The sequence below is a fragment of the Phyllobates terribilis genome, unplaced genomic scaffold, assembly GCF_046119375.1.
Source record: "Phyllobates terribilis strain yellow unplaced genomic scaffold, ASM4611937v1 Scaffold_47__1_contigs__length_9908305, whole genome shotgun sequence".
NCBI classification, from domain to species: Eukaryota; Metazoa; Chordata; class Amphibia; order Anura; family Dendrobatidae; genus Phyllobates; species Phyllobates terribilis.
In genome coordinates, this window is record NW_027362807.1 from 8,492,223 (window position 1) to 8,516,064 (window position 23,842).

Genomic DNA, 23,842 nt, shown 5'->3' on the forward strand with positions numbered 1-23,842 from the left:
CTCGTACACGCGCGGCTCCGCTCCGTACGCCTCGTACACGCGCGGCTCCGCTCCGTACGCCTCGTACACGCGCGGCTCCGCTCCGTACGCCTCGTACACGCGCGGCTCTGCTCCGTACGCCTCGTACACACGCGGCTCTGCTCCGTACGCCTCGTACACACTCGGCTCTGCTACATCCACACTGTAAACCCCTCCTGACCCCACACATAAACTTCAGCTCATCCAGCACCATGACAACCAGCACAGCAGAGTCCTGCACCCACTGAGGCCCCTGATCATGTGACCCCTGACTCCTCCCCTCCTGTGACCTCATCACAGCTCCTGTGCGCACAGAGCAGCCATATATGTGGTGGCGGCTTTGCAGGTGGAGGTATGTGGAGTCCCCCATTACTGGGCGCAGGGGGCATTAACCCCTTCAGCACGGAGACTCTTTTGGGGTCTTGTGTTGCCCCTTTATAAGAATCATAAGGTTTTTGTTCTGTTTCCTGTAATAGATACATACGACCCAACTATGGAGACAGGAAGGGGGGAAACGTATTGTTCTCATAGTACAGGACCCCTTTACTGGCCCCACAGTGTAATGCCCCCATTATACCCCTTATGCAGGATGTATGATGCCCCCACACAGTGTAATGCCCCCATTATGCCCCTTATGCAGGATGTATGATGCCCCCACACAGTGCAATGCCCCCATTATGCCCCTTATGCAGTATGTATGATGCCCCCACACAGTGTAATGCCCCCATTATGCCCCTTATGCAGTATGTATGATGCCCCCACACAGTGTAATGCCCCCATTATGCCCCTTATGCAGGATGTATGATGCCCCCACACAGTGTAATGCCCCCATTATGCCCCTTATACAGCATGTATGATGCCCCCACACAGTGTAATGCCCCTTATGCAGGATGTATGATGCCCCCACACAGTGTAATGCCCCCATTATGCCCCTTATGCAGTATGTATGATGCCCCCCACACAGTATAATGCCCCCATTATGCCCCTTATGCAGTATGTATGATGCCCCCCACAGTGTAATGCCCCCATTATGCCCCTTATGCTGGATGTATGATGCCCCCACACAGTGTAATGCCCCCATTATGCCCCTTATGCCGTATGTATGATGCCCCCACACAGTGTAATGCCCCTTATGCAGGATGTATGATGCCCCCACACAGTGTAATGCCCTCATTATGCCCCTTATGCAGGATGCATGATGCCCCCACACAGTGTAATGCCCTCATTATGCCCCTTATGCAGGATGCATGATGCCCCCACACAGTGTAATGCCCCCATTATGCCCCTTATGCAAGATGTATGATGCCCCCACACAGTGTAATGCCCTCATTATGCCCCTTATGCAGGATGCATGATGCCCCCACACAGTGTAATGCCCCCATTATGCCCCTTGTGCAGTATGTATGGTGCCCCCACACAGTGTAATGCCCCTATTATGCTCCTTATGCAGGATGTATGATGCCCCCACACAGTGTAATGCCCCCATTATGCCCCTTATGCAGGATGTATGATGCCCCCACACAGTGTAATGCCCCCATTATGCCCCTTATGCAGTATGTATGATGCCCCCCACACAGTATAATGCCCCCATTATGCCCCTTATGCAGTATGTATGATGCCCCCCACAGTGTAATGCCCCCATTATGCCCCTTATGCTGGATGTATGATGCCCCCACACAGTGTAATGCCCCCATTATGCCCCTTATGCCGTATGTATGATGCCCCCACACAGTGTAATGCCCCTTATGCAGGATGTATGATGCCCCCACACAGTGTAATGCCCTCATTATGCCCCTTATGCAGGATGCATGATGCCCCCACACAGTGTAATGCCCTCATTATGCCCCTTATGCAGGATGCATGATGCCCCCACACAGTGTAATGCCCCCATTATGCCCCTTATGCAAGATGTATGATGCCCCCACACAGTGTAATGCCCTCATTATGCCCCTTATGCAGGATGCATGATGCCCCCACACAGTGTAATGCCCCCATTATGCCCCTTGTGCAGTATGTATGGTGCCCCCACACAGTGTAATGCCCCTATTATGCTCCTTATGCAGGATGTATGATGCCCCCACACAGTGTAATGCCCCCATTATGCCCCTTATGCAGGATGTATGATGCCCCCACACAGTGTAATGCCTCCATTATGCCCCTTATGTAGTATGTATGATGCCCCCACAGTGTAATGCCCCCATTATGCCCATTATGCAGTATGTGTAATGCCCCCATTATGCCCCTTATGTAGTATGTTTGATGCCCCCACAGTGTAATGCCCCTATTATGCTCCTTATGCAGTATGTGTGATGCCCCCACACAGTGTAATGCCCCCATTATGCCCCTTATGTAGTATGTGTAATGCCCCCACACAGTGTAATGCCCCCATTATGCCCCTTATGTAGTATGTGTAATGCCCCCCCCACAGTACCGCCTGAGGTCCTGCAGTTGGAATAAGTCCTGAGGTTTTACAGTTGGAATAATCCCTCCGGACAGTGGTTTTCCCTTAGCCTGCTCCCCTACATGTAGACCCTCGAGCATGTATACAGGCATGTAGGGGAGCAGGCCTTCCTAGATATTGAGGCTTTGTACAGTAATATACCGCATGATGATGGTATCAGAGTAAGACGTTTATTGAAATCGAGATCTATAGCGTGTAGCAGAAATAATGACTTCATGGAGGATCTTCTAAAATTCACTCTTACTTATAACATCTTTCTTTTTGACAGGAAGTACTTCCACCAGCTCAGGGGTACTGCGATGGGGAGCCTCTGTACCCCCTCATCTGCTAACCTATTCTTGGACTGGTGGAAGGAAACCACAATATTCAGGGATGATAATAAGTGGTGGCGTCCATATATTGGGGCATGGGATAGATATATTGACAACATTTTTATCATCTGGTCAAGGACGAGTGAACAATTTCTTGAATTTGTCAGGGAACTCAATATCCATAGAGTCGATCTTAGATTTACATCAGAGTTTAATTATTACCAGTTGCCTTTCCTGGATATACTAATCAAGAAAGTATGGGATGGGAGCCAGCGTTGTGGAGTCGGTAAGCCAAACCTTCGACTCCTACACCTCAATTTCCATGACACCGACTCCCTCATACATGGCTCATTTTAAGTGATAAATTTACGGAGGACACATTTTTCTTAGCTAAAAGTCTAGACCCTTAGATCTGGAATAGGAAAGACATTTATAGGACATTTCATAACTTTCCCAAATTCTTATGAAAAAATATTCCTCACAAACTACATTGAACTACTGTACCCAATTTATTTTAGAGTCGGAGTCGGTCCATTTTATACCGACTCCATCAAAATGGGCACCGAATCCACAGCCCTGGATGGGACCCTAGGGACACTCATCTACCATAAACTATTAAAGTGGGATAGCAACCACCCCATCCTCCTAAAAAAAAAAACAAAGCAATATCCAAGGGCCAATTTTTACAGTTGAGAAGAAACTGCTCTAATGTCACAGATCTTAATAAAGAGGCGATAGACATAAACACCAGATTCAAGAAAAAAGGTACCCACAGTACATTTTGAATTCCGCACGACTGTTTGCAGAAAAAAAGGAGAGACCGACACCCCTCCATACCTAACCAAGACACCAAGAAAAATATGGGATGACATAAGTAATAGGAACTTGTGACAATAAGTGTGACCTTAGCTTTAATATCTTCAGAAAACACTAGGATGTACTTGTGGCTGAGCCGGACCTGAGGGTGCTGTGGGATTTACTCCCACAATAACTTTCAGAAAGGGTTGGTCAATTAGGGACCGTATGGTGCATAGTTTCTATAAAAACCTGCACTCAAGGGGACTTGGCTAGATAGAAGAATCTGTGGTTTATTTAGATGTGGAGAAAGTTCTACATGTAATTGGATGAGACCATGTAAATCTTTCTCGAGTTCCTCTACAGGTGAAACCTTTTTCCAGAGAGATTAATCCAACTGTAAAACCTCAGGACTTGTATATGTGGCCACATGCACCTGCCTCCTAGATTATGTATGCATGACCAAGAGGCAGTCTAGGAGGAGTGTGGGGTGGCATTTGGGCGAAATACGCCATGGTCGGGACACCCCATTAGTGAGACACATGAACAGTGCACATTGAGGTGAAACAAGCGACATCTCCTTTTGCATCATTGAGGTGGTTAAACCCAATGTGAGAGGAGGTGATCTCAATAGATGTATCCTCAAAAAGGAAAGCAAGTGTATTTCCAGACTGGATTCACGAGCCCCTACGGGACTGAATGAGCAAATTTCCTATGCTTGTTTTGTATGAATACTGCCGCATTCTGGATTACATTTTTGGATTTTATACTCTACCCATTGCTACTCAGTTCCCTGCGAATGAGGTTCACATATTGTTTTACTTCATCAAGAGATCTGAGCTTCTATATCAGAATTATTTCTTATCAGTTATATCCCACTTATACTATTTATTAACTAACAAGTGTGGTGTTCCTTGTGTATCTCTAATTATGCAATAGGGCTCAAATATGACCATTTAGGAATATACTTTGGGCCACCATCCCAGTGACAAAGTAGATCTACATGCCTATTGCATGATGGGAGGATGTGCAATACTTGTGTCATCACTGCATTCTTGGTCTTCTATCCTTTGGATTACGATATCGGAGAGAATGAAGACACTGGACAGGATGTTTGTGTCTAAACATACTCTAAACTTTATTACAAAACACAGGGCTAATATACACCCTGAAGGCAGGAAACGGATTTTCCATATATGGTTCGATTTTACAGTTTAGCTGAACAAGCTAAAAAAGCTAGTTTCTGTATGCTTTAAAATATTTAATTAGACGTATCTGGTTAGCAAGGCCATTTTATCTTCTTGCAAGAACACATTATTGCTACAAGAAGAAACATCTGGCCAAGGAGGACACTTTATCTTCTTAGCAAGGACACGCTATTGATACAAGAAGGAACATTTCAGCTTGCTGTTGTTTTGACCTAAAATAACTGTCAGACTTATATAGCATAGATGGGGCCTTTAAACTTGAGGGACTCCATCTTCTGCTATAACACTTGTTTTTAGTCTTCCATGATACTGATCTCAGAAAGAGGATTTTTCTGTTGGTGGAATGCACTCCAATATCATATGCGCTCCGGTGTGGAACGCAGACATCTGGGCATGCGCATTTGTGGACAATGATCCTGGATGTGCTCCGTCGTGGAATGATAACTACGGGCACGCGCAGTCACAGGTACGAGTGGCGCGGAGGCAATCAGTTTATCTGGCGTTTCAGCGTAAAGCACGTCACTTCCCAACATGCACACTAGGGGATGGACATTATCGAACCTCTTGCTCATGAGAAGTAGCGTAGGCGTGGTACAGTATATCCTGTGACAATTCACCTCTAGGAATTGGAATGGGCCTACTATTCTGGGGTTTTGGATGAAGTGGGATATTTAAACATGGACACCTGGCTATTAGGCACACTATGCTAAACATCATGAATTATCATCCCTGTATCAAGCCTCCTAATGAACCTGTTGGGAAAACGCTTTGTGGCGGATTATTGAAACATTCTTTGAGTACCATACCCTTTCTTTATACATATTGTAGGGGTTTTACTCACTTGGGCACAACGGGAGGAAAACAGGAGGCATGTTCCTTTAAAAGTTCGTGTGGGTTTATTGCTTCATAAACCCAGAAGCCAAACAGAAAAGCAAATAGCCTTTAGATCAGGCAAACAAAGTAAATGTCCTTAGCATGTGTCTGCTCAGCCAGGCTTGTGTGGCACACAAGCTGGGGTAGCGTCCAGTGTCCTGGCTTGGTCTGAAGACAAACACACAGGAGGCCTTCTCCCTCCAAACACACAGACCATGTGCCAAACAACAGCCTCCATTTTATAGGCTGTTAACCACACCCAGATGTGAGGTATGTGGGTAGCTGGACCCGCCCATTCTCTCCTAGCCACCCATAACCCGGCTCCCAGGTGCACCAAACGATCCTCTTAGTGCTTATGTGCCCTAGAGAAACACTCCGGGTTACATCACAGAGACCTGCCATCTCTGTGACACATACCTCCCATCGACTACGCAACCATTAGCCACCTTACAATACTTTGATACATATCTGATTTTATCATTACCCCACGGTTGATTAAAGGAAATCTATCACCCCCCTGGGACTTATCTGACCTCTAATATTGGCATACAGGTGATAGAAATGTGACTCTATACATACCTGAATGCCTCATATTAGAGGTCTGTTTGCTGTGAAATGGCTTTTTATTCAGTGAAGATTCTGATGCTTGCTGGCCGTGGGGTAGTCGTTGGAGTGGATTCCCTTTAATAAATACTCACTTAGCCCCATTCTTCATGCAGATACTAATAAATACAGGACCTATGAGATTTTTACCATATGATAGTTGGATATTTAGGGGTGTATCATCCATAGCAGCAGCCCACAGGACCACCATGGTGCCCGTGAAAAAAACACAGAATTTGAGCTTGGTTTAAGTTGGTATCTATGCAGCACATAAATGCATGTTTACTATGGCCATAAATCAGAAAAAAACTATAAGAAGAAAAAGCCTCAAACTTCTGTTTGTGAATCAGACATGAGATCTAACGTGATAGAAGATTACAGTCCGGAAAGACGGGAAACATTCATATAGACGGCCGGTGGAGATGTAGTCAGTGAAGAAATCTGGCTAAATATGTTTCTAGAGCCGTAGTAGAAGATGAAGATGTCGTCCTCATCATGAAGTAGTTATTTCTCATGTCACGTGTAATGAATATCTCCTGCAGTATTGCTAATGCTGATTCTAGTGTCAGTAAATGAGACGAGAATTAGCTTTATGGAAGATGAGTCTATGAGAAACGTGTTCAGCTGCAGACTCCAAGGAAGAAACTGCTTGTTGTCTGTGGCCTAAAATATATAGGTTTTATTACTAGATGTAGAGAAGAAAACTAAATACTGTAAAATAATATATCTCCTCATAGATTTCCCCTTATTATCTCCAGTAATTGTATTATTACACAGGATTTTTATGATGTTACATAGGCTCATCATCTTCTCATTCAGGTCCCTACAATATCAAATCCTCTCAGTGAAGATTTTCTATTTAAGATAATTTTCCTTATGGACCCATCAAAGATGGATATGGACAGAGATAAGATAGCAGAGAGGATATTACACCTCACACTAGAGATCCTCTTCCGTCTTACTGGAGAGGTGAGAGATTCTGATGACGTCACATTACATCATTCTTATCTATGGGAATAACAGATGGACAGAACTAGAGAGGTGAGGACTCTGGAAATGTCTGGAGGGAGATTTATTAATGTGTCTTTCCATAACCAGGATTACACAGTAGTGAAGAAGACCTCTAGTGAGCGCTGTCAGGACCCTGTGTCTGAGGGATGGGAAAGACCCCTGCGCCCAATCACAGGGCCTACATCTCACCCCTTCATACATGAGGACATCAGTGACCAGAAGATCGTAGAACTCGCCTACGAAATGATTGAGCTGCTGACTGGAGAGGTGACACTGCTGGGAATGCTGGGACATTATACAGTAACGCTATGAAGGGATTCGGGGGGATGACTGTATCATTGTATGTGTCAGGTTCCTATAAGGTGTCAGGATGTCGCTGTCTACTTCTCCATGGAGGAGTGGGAGTATTTAGAAGGACACAAAGATTTGTACAAAGACGTCATGATGGAGGTTCCCCAGCCCCTCACATCACCAGGTAATAGACAGGACTAAATACACACGGCCTCTAATTATCTGTATGTAAAGAATGAATTCAGTCCCTGTATGTGTTTCCTCCAGATCTATCCAGTAAGAGGACGACACCAGACAGATGTCCCTATCCTCTTCTTCCACAGGACTGTAAACAAGAAGACCCCAATGTTCCTCAGGACCATCAGGTAGATGGAGAGAAGGTGTCATGAGATCTCCCCTATGATGTGTAGATGGCTGTGAAGGTCTTGTGCTCAGTCTTGTTTTATCCACCAGTATTATATGTTTTATACTTGTGTAATGAGATCGGTGGAGATGGCAGGATTAGAGCTGATCATAGATGGGACTTCTCATCTGTTTGTGACTTTTACAATACTTGTTTCAGGGTGAAGATCTGACCCATATTAATACTATAGAGGCATATGTAAGGGGTGATGAGCGGTGTAAAGAGGAGATTCCTACATGTGACTACCCAGGTGAGTAGTAACCACTAAATGCACAGAAGTCACAGATTATTCTTAATCACCGGCTGTGGCTGCTTTATCAGTGGTGTAGTTTGGCCGTATCACAATCGTGTGATCACCATTTTGCCTCTAGACCACAACATTCTCTTCCACCCAAAACTGTTCAAATGATTTTGGCCATTGAACCCTTTTCCATAGAAGTTACAACCTGGATTTTCCACCTCCTCCCTGTGATTAGGAGACTTTGACCGTTACCTGCCCAGATCTGTAAACCACAAAGCCAGAAAATCACTTGAAGAAAATTATTATGATGGGCCGTAAGAGAAAGTGGAGGGTAATGATGCTGTTGGCTTCCTAGATCCCTGATATCTTATTGGATGAATCTACCTTCTCTCCCTTCTGTGCTGCTGAATGTGCTCATATGGTCCCTACAAGACCAGGTCCAGTCTTTCTGGCCAAACTTCACATTTATGATCTACAACATTAAATGTTGAGGGCCAAGTGTAAATTTCTTTTAAAACCAACTAACTTCAAACAGGATTGTGATAAACTAAACAAAAAAAACATTGCACCTGTGCCATGATATATCTCTAAGCTAAATTTAAGACAAATAAACAAAAAAGGCAGCCTCACCGTGTCCTATTAGTGTAACTCAGTCCGTTTTGCAATGCTGTGGGTCTCCAACCAATAGCCGTGACTTAAGGCTTCACATAAGAAAATTAGTTATGGTGAGTCCCAAGAATAATTAAAATTCTCAATTTATTGAAAAAAGATTAAAAGATCATACAGGTGTTTCTGGCAAAATTTAAGACACCTCAGCTCTGCAGTATTATAAAAAGTTCTCTTTGAATGTGTAATATTTCTTCTTGAAACTCATCTGACAGAAAATATTGGCCCTTATGATAGTTTAGATTGCCAAGAGTAGTGTTGAGCGAATTTGTTCGGCAAATGTTTGAAAGTTTCAAATACGGCACGAATATGGCACATTCGGATTCAAGATCGCAAAGGCGAGCAAATTGTCTTAAAATCGAAAAAGTTAGATGAATGAGGGGCAACCACGGCATTTTGTTAGCATAGTGCAAGTGTATGATGGGTGGTGACATGTGCCAGGTGAGTGTGGGGGCTTTGGAGAACTTAGAACAGGTCAGATCAGTGGCGCACTGTTTTTTTGTTTTTTTTCCTGTGGACGGTAACTTTAACTGAGGAAAGCGCGGCCAGCCAATCATATCGCAGGAATCATCTTCACTGTCCAGACATAAGGGCTTCTACAATTGGCTGCAGAAATCACATGTCCTCTCCATATAAAAAGCGGCCATGTTCCCTTAGCGCCATTATGTCCATGTCACTGCTGGAGACAGACGCAGCTCAGTGTTCTCCTGTGTAATGAGAGATATTAGCTAGATAGATGGGCGCTTGTGTGGTAGTCAGATAGTGTAGATAATTCCTGGCCTGTGTACCTCTGCAACCGCTGGGGCAGCACATTTTTGGTGTTCTTGTGCATGTACTGAGATTCTGACAGAAACGGAGGGCCCATGCCATACAATAGTGCTGTGCACCGCTGGTATAGAGCTCCATGTCTCAGTATACCTTGAATGTTTTTTTGCACTTGCTAATGTGATCAAGCAAGCGCAGCGCACCTTTTCATTTAGTGGGGTTGAAATTGTGCTCTGCACAGTCTGGAGAGCTTCTTATTGCAGAGCACAAAATCTGTTTTTTTCTGTTGCTATTGTGATATTGAAAGCTGTGTGCACTAAAGTTTTTTTTTAGTGTCAGATACTATTTTAGTGGAGTTGAACTACAGTTGGTTTCAGAGTAAAAAAATAAATTTTTCCTCTTGCTACGCCCAGTCCAAAAAATAATATTTTTTCCTGTGCCAAAAGTCATACCGTGCTATAAGCCAGCTACTACGTCAGTGGCTTTCAAAGTCAGCTGGACCCAGAGCTTATGCAGAGTAACCCAAAAATATTTTTTGCTCTGAGTAAAGTGATACAGCTGTCTAGATCTGAGTTTTAAATATTTAGGAGCATATATTCTATGTCATACTGGCCTCATCCTCATTCAAAAAAATAATTCTTCTGTTCCTAAAGTAATACAGCAGGGGACATCTCAGTTTGAAATTGTTTGGAGAATATCTTGTAGGTTTTATCGGCCTCATGCACACTAACAAATTTCTTTTGTCTGTTAGTAACCTTATACGGCAGGCCATATCTTAACTTGTCATTTAGTGTCGTTGAAATTCAGGTGTGTGCTGTGTTATTGCACAGGAAAAAACGTATTTTTCTTTAGTTAATTGCGTGCTCCTACCACTGTATCTGACCAACATGAATGGGAAAAAGAGAGGGCGTGGTGGAATGGGGAATAGGCTTGGTGTTCAAGGTGTACTTGGGGTACGTGGTAATGTTAGTGAAAGCACCACGTCACAACTGCCCAACTGACTGTAGCGAACGACAGATGGATGAGTCTGTAGATACTTTTCACCCATTCTACACCATTGGCATCAGAAGTGTACTCCAAACAGTCACAGAGTAAAGAGGAGGAAAGCATCTGCATCGATGCCCAAATTTTTTTTAGCTTGGATTCGGGTCAGGATGAAGTAAGGTCCGAGCAGGTTCCTGGCCCTCGTCACCAGACGTTAACCGCAGGGGAGGGAGGTGATCCCTTTGAGACTCAGATACCTGAGGCTCATGTGGACTGTACTGTGCTGTCAGGGCAACAAGAGGAGAGGGGTCACTCTGAGGGCGAGGAATGGGATAACACATTGGATGATGACGAGGTTGAAGATCCTACTTGGTGTGAACCCGGAGTCACGCAGCCGAGTAGCTCATCAGAGGAGGTGGATGAGGAAGACGAGGAGGTTACATTTCGCCCTACGGCACAGACATGGAATGATGCAAGCACGAGGAGCACTGCATCCTTAGCCACAACCGTGGCTGTGGCCAGCAGCGGTCATGGCTCTGCAGCTCGCAGGGGCAGCAAGGGTTGCTTTATATGGGCCTTTTTTGTCAGTGCAAAAGGATGAGCCAACTCACGTTTTCTGCAAACTCTGCTATAAAACAACTCAGTAGAGGGAAAAACTGCAAAAATTTGACTACTACATGCATGAACGTTCACATGCTCAAACAACATTCTTTACACTGGGAATCTTACTGCGCTGAAATGCGAACCAGCACACCTCAACAACCATCATCTGCCCCATCAAACGCATCCGCTGCTTCTTCCTCCTCCTCTGTTACCGTGAAAAGTATTGTCACGCAGGTCTCCCATCGCAGAAACTCTGGTTCTTTACCTGCTCCAGTCATGCTGAGTGACAGCCCTTCAGCTGTAATGGAAGGAGACACACCTGCTGTGTTCGTTTCAACGAACACACCGCATGTTTCTCAATCCACCGTAACATCTGTACCTCACTCACACTCCACCAGTTTTTCTGGTTCACCATACTCCGCTCTCTGTCAGCACCTTAGCCAGCCCTCGGTCCCGCCAGCCCTCGGTCACGTAAAAGATTGTTTCATCCTACGCATGACAAAGCTAAGAGGTTGAACACCACCATCTCCAATCTGTTGGCCACGGAAATGCTGCCTTTGCGCCTGGTAGATACAGACGGTTTCCGAAAAATGATGTCCGTCGCAGTCCCCCAGTACCAGTTGCCCAGTCACCATTACTTCTCTAAGAAAGCGGTGCCTGCGCTATACCAACATGTCGCAGACAACATCACCCGTTCCTTGTCTAAATCTATGTGTGCCAGGGTGCATTTCACCACAGACACCTGGATGAGTAAGCAAGGCCAAGGGCGTTACATCTCGCTGACTGGGCACTGGGTGACTCTGGTGGCTGTGGGGGCAAGCGGGGAAGGAGCTGCTCCACAAATCTTGCAATCCCCAAAGCTTGCAGAAGAAACCTCTGTATTTCCCACTTACTCCGCTGCTTCTGCGTCCTCCACCTCCTCTAGGGCCTCCACCTGCGCACTCAACCTCTGCCTTAACAAGACACGCGTTCCAAGGTGCGGAGCGAATACACACCACCTCCGTACTGCGCAGTCAGGGCTCTCCGTAATCAGGCATTCTTCAAATTAATATGCTTTGGAGATCGCAGTCATACAGGTGTAGAGTTGTGGGCTGCTCTCCAGGCTCAGTTTGAGCAATGGCTGTCTCCGCTGAACCTAGAACCAGGGAAGGCTGTGTGCGATAACGGTGCGAACCTGTTAGAGGCCCTAGGCCTAGGCAAGCTCGCACACGTGTCTTGCATGGCTCACGTCCTCAACCTGGTGGTACAGCGATTTCTCCGCCACTATTCTGACCTGGATGAGCTGCTTCACAAAGTACGGAAGCTGTGTGCTCACTTCCGCCGTTCGCACCCCTCATTTCATCGACTTGCATCGATACAGAGGTCTTTGTCTGTGCCAGTTAACAGGTTGATCTTCGATGTGCCGACGCGGTGGAATTCCACTCTGCACATGTTGCAGCAACTGTGCCAGCAGCAACGAGCTCTGGCGCAGTATGTCATGACGTATAGCTTGGGGCAACGCAGTACGGACTTGGAGCATATCACGTTTGCGGAGTGGGAACAGATTAAGGACCTCTGCACCCTTCTGCACGGTTTTGAAATGGGTACTAAACTGGTTAGCACTGACGATGCCATCATCAACATCACTATTCCGGTCATATACACCAAAAGTTTGGACACACCTTTTCATTTAAAGATTTTTCTGTATTTTCATGACTATGAAAATTGTACATTCACACTGAAGGCATCAAAACTATGAATTAACACATGTGGAATTATATACTTAAAAAAGTGTGAAACAACTGAAAATATGTCTTATATTCTATGTTCTTCAAAGTAGCCACCTTTTGCTTTGATGACTGCTTTGCACACGCTTGGCATTCTCTTGATGAGCTTCAAGAGGTAGTCACCGGAAATGGTCTTCCAACAATCTTGAAGGAGTTCCCAGAGATGCTTAGCACTTGTTGGCCCTTTTGCCTTCACTCTGCGGTCCAGCTCACCCCAAACCATCTTGATTGGCTTCAGATCTGGTGACTGTGGAGGCCAGGTCATCTGGCGAAGCACCCCATCACACTCCTTCTTGGTCAAAAAGCCCTGACACAGCCTGGAGGTGTGTTTGGGGTCATTGTCCTGTTTAAAAATAAATGATGGTCCGACTAAACGCAAACTGGATGGAATAGCATGCCTCTGCAAGATGCTGTGGTAGCCATGCTGGTTCAGTATGCCTTCAGTTTTGAATGAATCCCCAACAGTGTCACCAGCAAAGCACCCCCACACCATCACACCTCCTCCTCCATGTTTCACGGTGGGAACCAGGCATATAGAGTCCATCCGTTCACCTTTTCTGCATCGCACAAAAACACGGTGGTTGGAACCAAAGATCTCAAATTTGGACTCATCAGACCAAAGCACAGATTTCCACTGGTCTAATGTCCATTCCTTGTGTTCTTTAGCCCAAACAAGTCTCTTCTGCTTGTTGCCTGTCCTTAGCAGTGGTTTCCTAGCAGCTATTTTACCATGAAGGCCTGCTGCACAAAGTCTCCTCTTAACAGTTGTTGAAGAGATGTCTGCTGCTAGAACTCTGTGTGGCATTGACCTGGTCTCTAATCTGAGCTGCTGTTAACCTGCGATTTCTGAGGCTGGTGACTCAGATAAACTTATCCTCAGAAGCAGAGGTGACTCTTGGTCTTCCTTTCCTGGGGCGGTCCTCATGTGAGCCAGTTTCTTTGTAGCGCTTGATGGTTTTTGCAACAGCACTTGGGGACACTTTCAAAGTTTTCTCAATTTTTCGGACTGACTGACCTTCATTTCTTAAAGTAATGATGGCCACTCGTTTTTCTTTACTTATCTGCTTTTTTCTTGCCATAATACAAGTTCTAACAGTCTATTCAGTAGGACTATCAGCTGTGTATCCACTAGACTTCTGCACAACACAACTGATGGTCCCATCCCCATTTATAAGGCAAGAAATCCCACTTATTAAACCTGACAGGGCACACCTGTGAAGTGAAAACCATGTCCGGTGACTACCTCTTGAAGCTCATCAAGAGAATGCCAAGAGTGTGCAAAGCAGTCATCAAAGCAAAAGGTGGCTACTTTGAAGAACCTAGAATATAAGACATCTTTTCAGTTGTTTCACACTTTTTTGTTAAGTATATAATTCCACATGTGTTAATTCATAGTTTTGATGCCTTCAGTGTGAATGTACAATTTTCATAGTCATGAAAATACAGAAACATCTTTAAATGAGAAGGTGTGTCCAAACTTTTGGTCTGTACTGTACATGCTGGAGCAAACTTTGAATAACCTGCGGCAGGAGGTGCTGACCCCAGAAGAAGAGGAGGATGCGGAAGGAATACCAATGTCTCAAATTTCCAGACTGTCCTCACATAGGCGGATGCCAAGTGATGCTGGATTACAGCTATCAAGAGGGTTTGGTGATACCAGGCAAACTGTTAGTGAAGGTGCAAGAGCCGAAGAACTAATGGAGGAGGAAGAGGTGATGGGCGAGCAGCTGTCAGAGGATGAAGAGGATAATCATCCCCTCTTGTTTGAACGTGGTTTTCTGGAGGGTACGTAGGAAACAAGCATCAGTGCTACGCAGCCCGCAATACAGCCTGGCTTTGGACCTCCTGGAAGAGCCCGACATATAAATACCTTCTTGATGCACTATGTGAAACATGATCCCTGTATAGCTAGGATTCGAAATAATGCTGACTACTTGGTTGTCACTCTGTTAGATCCACGTTATAAGAGTCAATTTTGCCAGATGCTTCCCGCCCTGGAAAGGGACCCGCTTATGTTGGAGTATCGAAACAAGCTTTTAAGCAACCTTAATAGAGGTTTTCCCCAAGGTAACAGTGAGGCACACAGTTTGCATCGCAGCTGTAGTCTTTCAACCTCCGGCACGTCAGCTTGTCAACGCCAAAATATTAGAAACAGCAGCAGAGTAAGTGGCAGAAGCAATTTCTGGGAGTCCTTTCACACATTTTTTGCACCAGCTCGTGATGACATTGATGCCACTTTGGTGATGTGAGGCCCTCATTTAGGGCAATGTGAACACTCCTGGTTAGGTCTCCATCTCCTGGGTTGGCTGTACTGGAAGAGGTGTGGGTCTTATTTACACTATTTCTACTCTAGTGAAATTGATTAGACATTGCTAGTGTCTGCCACTAATCTTTTGAAATATGGAGAATCATGATTGGGTCTCCATCTATTGTTTTGGCCTCCTTTGCAATACTTATACTCTAGTGAAATTGATGCCACTTCTGTGGTGTCAGGCCCTCATTTAGGGCAATGTGAACACTCCTGGTTAAGTCTCCATCTCTTGGGTCGTTTGTACTGGATGAGATGTGGGCCGCTAATTTTTGGAAATGTGGGGAATCCTGAATGAGTCTCCATCCATTGGGTTGACTGTAGTGGAAGCGGTTTTGGTCTCCATGCATTTCTATAGTTATGGAGTGAATGTAGTGAAATTGAGCATTTGGTGCAGATATTGTTCTCCCCAAATGGGTACGCAAACATAATAAACTCTAAACTGATTTTCAAAAAGCAACCATCAGCCGCCCCATCAAACACCTCTACTGCTTCTTCCTCCTCCTCTGTTACCGTGTCAAGTTGTGTCACGCAGGTGTCCGACAGAACCAGCTGTATAGCCGCTGCAGTTAGGCTGAGTGACAGCCCGTCAGCTGTAAGTGAAGCGGACATGCCTGCTGTGTTTGTTTCTCTGAGCACACCACACTTTTCTCAATCCACCGTAACATCTCCGCATGCACCTCACTCACGGTCTATCGGTTTGTCCGTTTCACCGTACTCTGCCCTTTCTCAGCACTGCAGCCAGCCCTCAATCCCGCTGTTGTGGTCACGTAAAAGACTGTTTCATCCCACACACGACAAAGCTAAGAGGTTGAACTCCACATTCTCCAATCTGTTGGCCACGGAAATGGTGATCTTAGGCCCTATTTTTTTAAATGTAAACCCTTCCGATTGAATCTGCATTTCCTGGGTTGGCTGTAGTGGGACAGGTATGGGTCTGCATTAAACTGCTTGTAGTCTGATGACATTTATGCCACTTCGGTGGTGTTAGGCCCTCATTTAGGGCAATGTGAACACTCCTGGTTAGGTCTCCATCTCTTGGGTTGGCTGTACTGGAAGAGGTGTGGGTCTTATTTACACTATTTCAACAGTAGTGAAATTGATGCCACTTTTCTGACGTCTGCCACTAATTTTTTTAAATGTGGGGAATCCTAATTGGGTCTCCGTCTATTGGGTTGGCTGTAGTGGAACCTTCCTGTTCTGCAGTCTAAGTTGTGTACCAGTCCTTGCTGCACTCCTGATACAGACTCTGCCTGCTGGACTCCTGATACAGACTCTGCCTGCTGCACTCCTGATACAGACTCTGCCTGCTGCACTCCTGATACAGACTCTGCCTGCTGCACTCCTGATACAGACTCTGCCTGCTGCACTCCTGATACAGACTCTGCCTGCTGCACTCCTGATACAGACTCTGCCTGCAGCGCCATCTAGTCTGTTCTACTGGGTCCAGAAGCTGTGTGTACGTTGGTCTGTCCTGGAGTGGCACCTGGCGTTCATCGGGAGCCAAGTCTAACCTCACCATCAGAGGCTCTAGTGAACAGTCCGGTGCTCGCTTAGTCACGCCCCTCCAGGCTCTCCGGGGTCCATGGCACAGTGGATCCACAAACCACGTCCGTGACTGTGCGCCCTCGCAGGCATAGTCCTCTCTCCTGTTGTTCCAGTCGGTGACCCCTTTTGACATGTAAAGCGCAACTGAATAAATTTCGCTGCCACAGTAATAATTACAGTACTTGTACTCAAGTAATTGATGGCACTTCCCTGGTGTCTACACCTAATTTGATGTGTTTTGGCAGCTTTTGGTCCCGTTTCTAGGTGTTCCCTATGCATTTTTTTGGTCCCCCCATTGACTCCTATGGGATTCGGAAATGTTTGACGAATATTCGACGAATAAATTCTGCGAATATCAATTTGTTCTGCGAACTTTTCAGAACCGAACATTGAAATGTTCGCTCATGCCTAGCCAAGAGACACCGAGCACCATACTCCAATTACCCCAGAGAGGTTTCACCACTAGTTACTCACTTCTTACTGATGGAGACTGTTGAGTTTGATCATTTCAGTAGATGTGTTATTGTCTATACTCATAGTTTTGACTATAGTAGTTAGTGCCCAAAATACTCAGATTTAACCCCTTCCTGCAGCCAGTTTTGTGTTCCTATCTGGGCCCATTTTTCAAATCTGACGCGTGTCACTTTATATCGTGATAACTTTGAGATTCTTCACAAAGGATAATAGGAAACAAAAGGACCTTGCAAATAATATTCCAACTTCTCTTGAATCCGACAATACCCTGTATGCAGTTGTACACTACTGTCTGGGTACATGGCAGGTTAAGAAGGGAAGAAGCGCCATTTAGCTATTTGAATGCAGATTTTGCTGGGATAGTGTGCAGACACAATGTATTGGGGACACTGTTCACTGTCACCTGGAAGCTCAAAAGATGGCTACCACAAACAGGCTTGGCGCTATCTACTCCATTTTCCAGATCCCAGAGTTTGCCTTGCTCATCATCCTTTAACCCCTCTACATGGATTTGGACCTAGACAGAGACCCCCTAAGCTTGGGCTACAGTGTTACCTAATGTTCTGTGGTGTGAGATGGCAAGAAGAAGTCAGATAGCCCCGTCAGAACATGGAGGTCAGAGAAAATACAAAATCACACAAAAGTAGTCAGTAAATGGGCCGAGGTCACAACAGGACACAAATACATAAGCCGGGAGCTGAGCACAGAGGACTGAACCAGAGGAGGACAAGCCTGTATCTGGCAGCTTCCGGCAATATGCTTCCAGCTTTAGTAGGGTGTGGTGCTTTCCAGTTGGCTGAAGCAGGGAGCAGATTACTCCAGCTGGACAGCACACACAACCATACTGCCAGACTGGATGGTACTACAGGTCCCAGGCATCCTAATCTTAGTGGCTGGACAGAGCCTGCACCGCCCAGAGCTTCTGGTTCTGATGTCTCCTCCATCACCAGCGCCGCCTGCAGGATGAATAAGGCGGCTCCTGGTGAGAGAAGCAGACGTCGCAGGAGCAGATCCCAGAGGAGATGGGACCCACCATTTGCAGAAGCCCTAATGTGGCCAAATTGCAGAAATCCAGAGCAGTAGAAATCCCCATAAAGTGACTCCATTTTGGAAATTATAACCCTCAGTGATATAATCTATAGGAGTAGTGACTATTTTGACTCCACAGACACTTTCCGGAAATTAGCACGCAGTGGATGATGGAGAGTGAAATTACAAATATATAATTTCATTACCCAACACATAGTGCCCAGATTCTGCTCCAGGAGACACACTCAGTAAATTAAGTGGGTTCTTCTCACTATAGTAATGCCGAATACATGGATGCTGAATGTGGTTTGGGCGCACTGCAAGGCTCAGAAGTGAGGGGGAGATCTGACTTTGGGAGAGCGGATATTGCTGGATTGGTTTATGGCAGCTATGTTGCTTTTCAAAAGCCTTTGAGCCACTAATGATGTGGAAACCTCTGGTTTTCCATTGACCGATGGTGGACCTGAGTGGGAACTTGTTTTTTGTGAGATGAGTAGAAGTTTTTATTGATATTATTTTCACCTACATAACATTGTTTGGTGGCTTTTTGTTCCATATTTCGGAGGCAGAATGAACAAACAGTTGAACACTACGATCCACTGGTTCATCCTATGAGGTTTTCTATTAGACTGTGAACTGTTATTGTCTTGATGAATAATGACGGCTAACATAGGGCACAATTTAAAAAAAAATCACAGAAAAAGATACAGCCTTACTAACACCAAATCATATAACAAATGCACTAGCAGGATGCCGCAGACCCCATGATAAAGGTGGGGGCTGCGCAGGTGCAAAATACTGATGGAGCAGCCACTCACAAACCTACCCTATTCATGGAGGGGGTGGTTGCCTAGTATTAAAGATGCACACAGATGATGTTTGCATAAGACGCCAGTCACACAGGTAGGTGTGATGCACAGTGTCTGGCTTAGGATAGTGATGATGCCCATACTATTAGGTCAGGAAGGCTGCCCAGCACTATATAAGTGCACCCCACATGGACAGACACCCCAGTACACCCAACCAACACTAATGCATTTGTTATCTGATTTGGTGTTGGTAAGGCTGATTTTTTTCTGTGATGTTTTCTTGGTAAATAATGATACTTTTACATAAAGTACATTTTTACGTAGAGTTTAAGCAGAAATATTCAACAATATAAATTTTAAGGATATGTTATTCATAAATAATAATTGGTTTTATTCCTGGCAGATGACTGTACCAGGAGATCACAGGGACAGCTGACATCTTCAATTTTTAAATCAGATGATCTTGAGATCCCACAGGATACAATTGAAGTGAATGCCATTACTCCAGATATACCATCATCCTTTCACAGCAAAGATCTATCATCTGATCCTTTGAAACAGGTCCTGTCTTCTGATTCATTACCAACTACTAAGGAAAATCAAAGTCACAAAATAAGCATTAAAAAACAAATTGTTCCTAAAGCAAAGAAGCCATTTTCATGTTCAGAATATGGAAATAGTTTTTCCCTCGAAAAGTCTTTTCTTAAACATCAAAGCATTAACACATCAGAGAATAGATTTTTTTGTTTCAAGTGTGGGAATTTTTTTAACCAGAAATCAAATCTTGTTAATCACCAGAGAAGTCACACAGAGGAAAAGCCATTTTCTTGTTCAGAAAGTGGAAAATGTTTTACAGAGAAATCAAGTTTAATCAAATATCAGAGAACTCACACAGGGGAGAAGCCTTTTTGCTGTTCAGAATGTCGGAAATGTTTTAACCAGAAATCAGATTTGGTTAATCACCAGAGAAATCACACAGGGGAGAAGCCTTTTTCTTGTTCGGAATGTGGGAAATGTTTTAACCAGAAATCAGATTTGGTTAATCACCAGAGAAATCACACAGGAGAGAAGCCTTTTTCTTGTTCGGAATGTGGGAAATGTTTTAGCCGGAAATCAGTTTTGGTTAAGCACAACAGAACTCACACAGGGGAGAAGCCTTTTTGCTGTTCAGAATGTGGGAAATGTTTTAGCCAGAAATCAGATTTGGTTATGCACCAGAGAACTCACACGGGGGAGAAGCCTTTTTCCTGTTCAGAATGTGGCAAATGTTTTATCCAGAAATCAGATTTGGTTAAGCACAAGAGAATTCACACAGGGGAGAAGCCTTTTTCCTGTTCAGAATGTGGGAAATGTTTTAGGCAGAAATCAGGTTTGGCTGTACACCAGAGAAAACACACAGTGGAGAAGCCTTTTTCCTGTTCAAAATGTGGGAAATGTTTTAAAGATAAATCAGATTTGGTTAAGCACCAGAGAACTCACACAGGGGAGAAACCTTTTTCCTGTTCAGAATGTGGGAAATGTTTTGTGAAGAAATCATCACTTTTTAGTCACCAGAGAACTCACACAGACGAGAAGCCATTTTCATGTTCTTAATGTGGGAAATGTTTTACACGGAAATCAACTCTTAACAAACTTCAGAGAAGTCACACAGGGGAGAAGCCTTTTTCATTTTTAACCGAAAATTGTATCTTCATAAAGGGGGTGACCACTACTAGGACAACTCCTTCTCATTCCTCATGTTTGGCCTTGTTAAAATAAAAACACTCATACGCACTTCCTGTTCTGGCGCCGTTCCATTGGTGTCACAACTCGCTTTTCCGTAAGGATGTTACATCACACAATCCTGCTCCCAATCATCGCCACCTTCAGACGTATTGTACATCAACAGGAAGGACATGGCCTGGACATAGCACCAAGAGAATGCACACACTGAAAGCACTCTCTTCAGACCGTGTTCTTGGGGGAATTATAAGCAATTTACAGCCTCAAACATAACTTTCGATATGGGAAAGAAAGAAGAGATCAGAGGTTAATCTGAGGTCCTCCACCTCTGTCAGCATGTCTGGTATGCAGTGTTTCTTATGGAAGGTCTTATCTTCCTGCTCCAGAGCTATTACTGCCTCATCTCAGCTTGGAAAAAGAAGCAGCCTTAACCCTCCTGATGCCAGACAGCTCCAGGCTGTAAGTCCTGCACCAACTTCTCTCTTAATGTAGACCTCACAAAAAAACAGCTCCACAAATCTCCCTGTACTCTCACCAAAGCCCCCATACTGAGCAGTGCTTGCTTCACAGGGACATTTACCCCCCAGCCACAGGTTATTCTGATATGGGGAACAACATAACTTATTTATATATCAGATTGCGTCTATCCCTACTAAAGAAGATATGGAGCAATATATTCAGAGGCTGGAGACCACATACAATACTGAAATACGTCCCCTCACTTCTATCCTGTCACAGCTTACTGACAAGGTACAGAGATTAGAGGATAATGTCGTCCAAGTTAGAGGCCATCATAATGCTCAGATAACACTGGATCTTCACAGCCAGTAAATAAAACATCTGTTTAATATGGTTGATGATCAAGAAAATCGCAATACTATCTGGATAAGGGGTATACCTGAAAGCATCAATGCATAAGTGATTATGCCAACACTGCGATCATTATTCAATAATATCCTTGGTGATCCTATTGATAAGAAGTTGGAGATTTATAAGGCGCACCGTACAATAGGCAATCATGGCCCAGATCCTGAGCATCCAAGGGACATTATCTGTCACATACATTTTTTTTCATTGTAAAAGAGGCCATTGTGAGGAAAGCAAAGGAGTTGGATCCTGGTGATTTAAATGGAAAACGCATATAATTGCTCACATGCAGTACAGACAAAAAGACACACCTTCTCATTTAAAGATTTTTCTGTATTTTCATGACTATGAAAATTGTACATTCACACTGAAGGCTTCAAAACTATGAATTAACACATGTGGAATTATATAGTTAGCAAAAAAGTGGGTGTGGGGGTGCTTTGCTGGTGACACTGTTGGAGATTTATTCAAAATTGAAGGCATACTGAACCAGCATGGCTACCGCAGCATCTTGCAGCGGCATGCTATTACATCCGGTTTGCGTTTAGTTGGACGATCATTTATTTTTCAACAGGATAATGATCCCAAACACACCTCCAGGCTGTGTAAGGGCTATTTGACCAAGGAGAGTGATGGGGTGCTAAGCAGTCATAAAAGCAAAAGGTGGCTACTTTGAAGAACCTAGAATATAAGACATATTTTCAGTTGTTTCACACTTTTTTGTTAAGTATATAATACCACATGTGTTAATTCATAGTTTTGATGCCTTCAGTGTGAATGTACAATTTTCATAGTCCTGAAAATACAGAAAAATCTTTAAATGAGAAGGTGTGTCCAAACTTTTGGTCTGTACTCTATATATCCTGAAAGACACTTGCTAAAAGAAGGGTATTGAAGCCACTACTTGATGCCATCTGGGAAAATGGCCTGATGTACTCCTGGGGGTTCCCATTCCGGCTGTATATTTTCTAAGATCCAAGCAACATGAGACTTATTTGTGATGCCCTGGACATTCCATATATCTGACTGGCCACCTGCTCCACCATTGCCACAGAGAGTTCCAGCACGTCACAGAAGGCGTTCAATGGATCAGGAACTTGATGGTGATGCAGCCAGATGGGAAAGGAACCTGCCAATCATATGAGCTCCTGAAATGAATCTTGTCTTCCCTGATGAGAGACAGTTTGCCGATGCTTACTTATTTCTTTAAGCATATAATTAGATATATCTATATAGAGCATTAGGTGCCACTCTTCCACTATATAGAATGTCTAAGTTCATATAAGATCTTAGACCGGCATATAAGTTGAGTTCACATGATACTACTGTAATATCAGGCTGTATTACATTACTTGCTTTATATTCCATGGTTCCACCTGATAGGAACCCTAGGACTGAAAGTTTGACTTGCGCCTGTAAAGACAACCCCCAGTTAGGGACTTGCATTGGGATCTGCTTGTTTCGCAATTTCCTACTGTTTTGATATATTCATAATCTATACTTCTTAGACACTGAGAGGTAGATGTTACTATCTACCATCTATACTTCATCTTTTCTCTTTACCTTTCTCTCTTCCATTCCCCCTTTTTTTCATATAATATGGCACAACTCAAAACTTGTTCATTGAATGTCAGAGGACTTAATGTTCCAGAGAAAGGAGCTCAAGTGTTTTATCACAGGTATAAACAGCACGTACATTTTCTCTTTCTTCAGGAGTCGCACTTTAGAGGCGATTATATACTGTACCTCAGATTACTAATAGATATTATTCATCTTGGCGTCCCAGAAAAATGCAGTTTTGAAGTCTAAGGTGCTGAGTATAGGCCGCCACAGATCACTGCTGCATACTATTGTAGAAACACTGTCTGACACGGAGAGGAGGTACGTGTTTGTTAAGATCTCCATCTACTCCAAAATTTTGACTTTGGCAAACTTCTATCTCCCTAATTGTGACCAAATGAATACATGCCGTCATTATTTAAACAAACTAAAATATTTTGCGGAGGACCTTATCATCATTGGAGGTGACTTTAATTTTGTCTTGGATCCTTCTTTAGACGCGTCCCGGGGCTGGAGTCACCAATCT

General features: G+C 44.3%; 1 protein-coding gene across 1 annotated transcript; it reads left to right on the top strand.

Annotated features, from left to right (window-relative positions):
- Positions 1 to 320: 320 nt before the first annotated feature.
- LOC141191572 (uncharacterized) lies at positions 321 to 22,120 on the top strand. The gene is made up of 7 exons (XM_073661502.1): positions 321 to 370; positions 7,089 to 7,238; positions 7,368 to 7,547; positions 7,632 to 7,755; positions 7,839 to 7,936; positions 8,134 to 8,224; positions 19,571 to 22,120. The coding sequence occupies exons 2-7, from the start codon at positions 7,146 to 7,148 to the stop codon at positions 20,758 to 20,760; spliced, it is 1,776 nt and encodes a 591-aa protein (XP_073517603.1). The 5' UTR covers positions 321 to 370; positions 7,089 to 7,145; the 3' UTR covers positions 20,761 to 22,120.
- Positions 22,121 to 23,842: the final 1,722 nt, after the last annotated feature.

Bases quoted from the DNA above. Each gene is read 5' to 3' on its own strand.
- LOC141191572 (XM_073661502.1), top strand. From the start codon at position 7,146: ATGGACCCATCAAAGATGGATATGGACAGAGATAAGATAGCAGAGAGG. The intron at 7,239-7,367 runs GTGAGAGATTCT...TTCCATAACCAG, and splicing joins TCTTCCGTCTTACTGGAGAG to GATTACACAGTAGTGAAGAA. The intron at 8,225-19,570 runs GTGAGTAGTAAC...TATTCCTGGCAG, and splicing joins TCCTACATGTGACTACCCAG to ATGACTGTACCAGGAGATCA.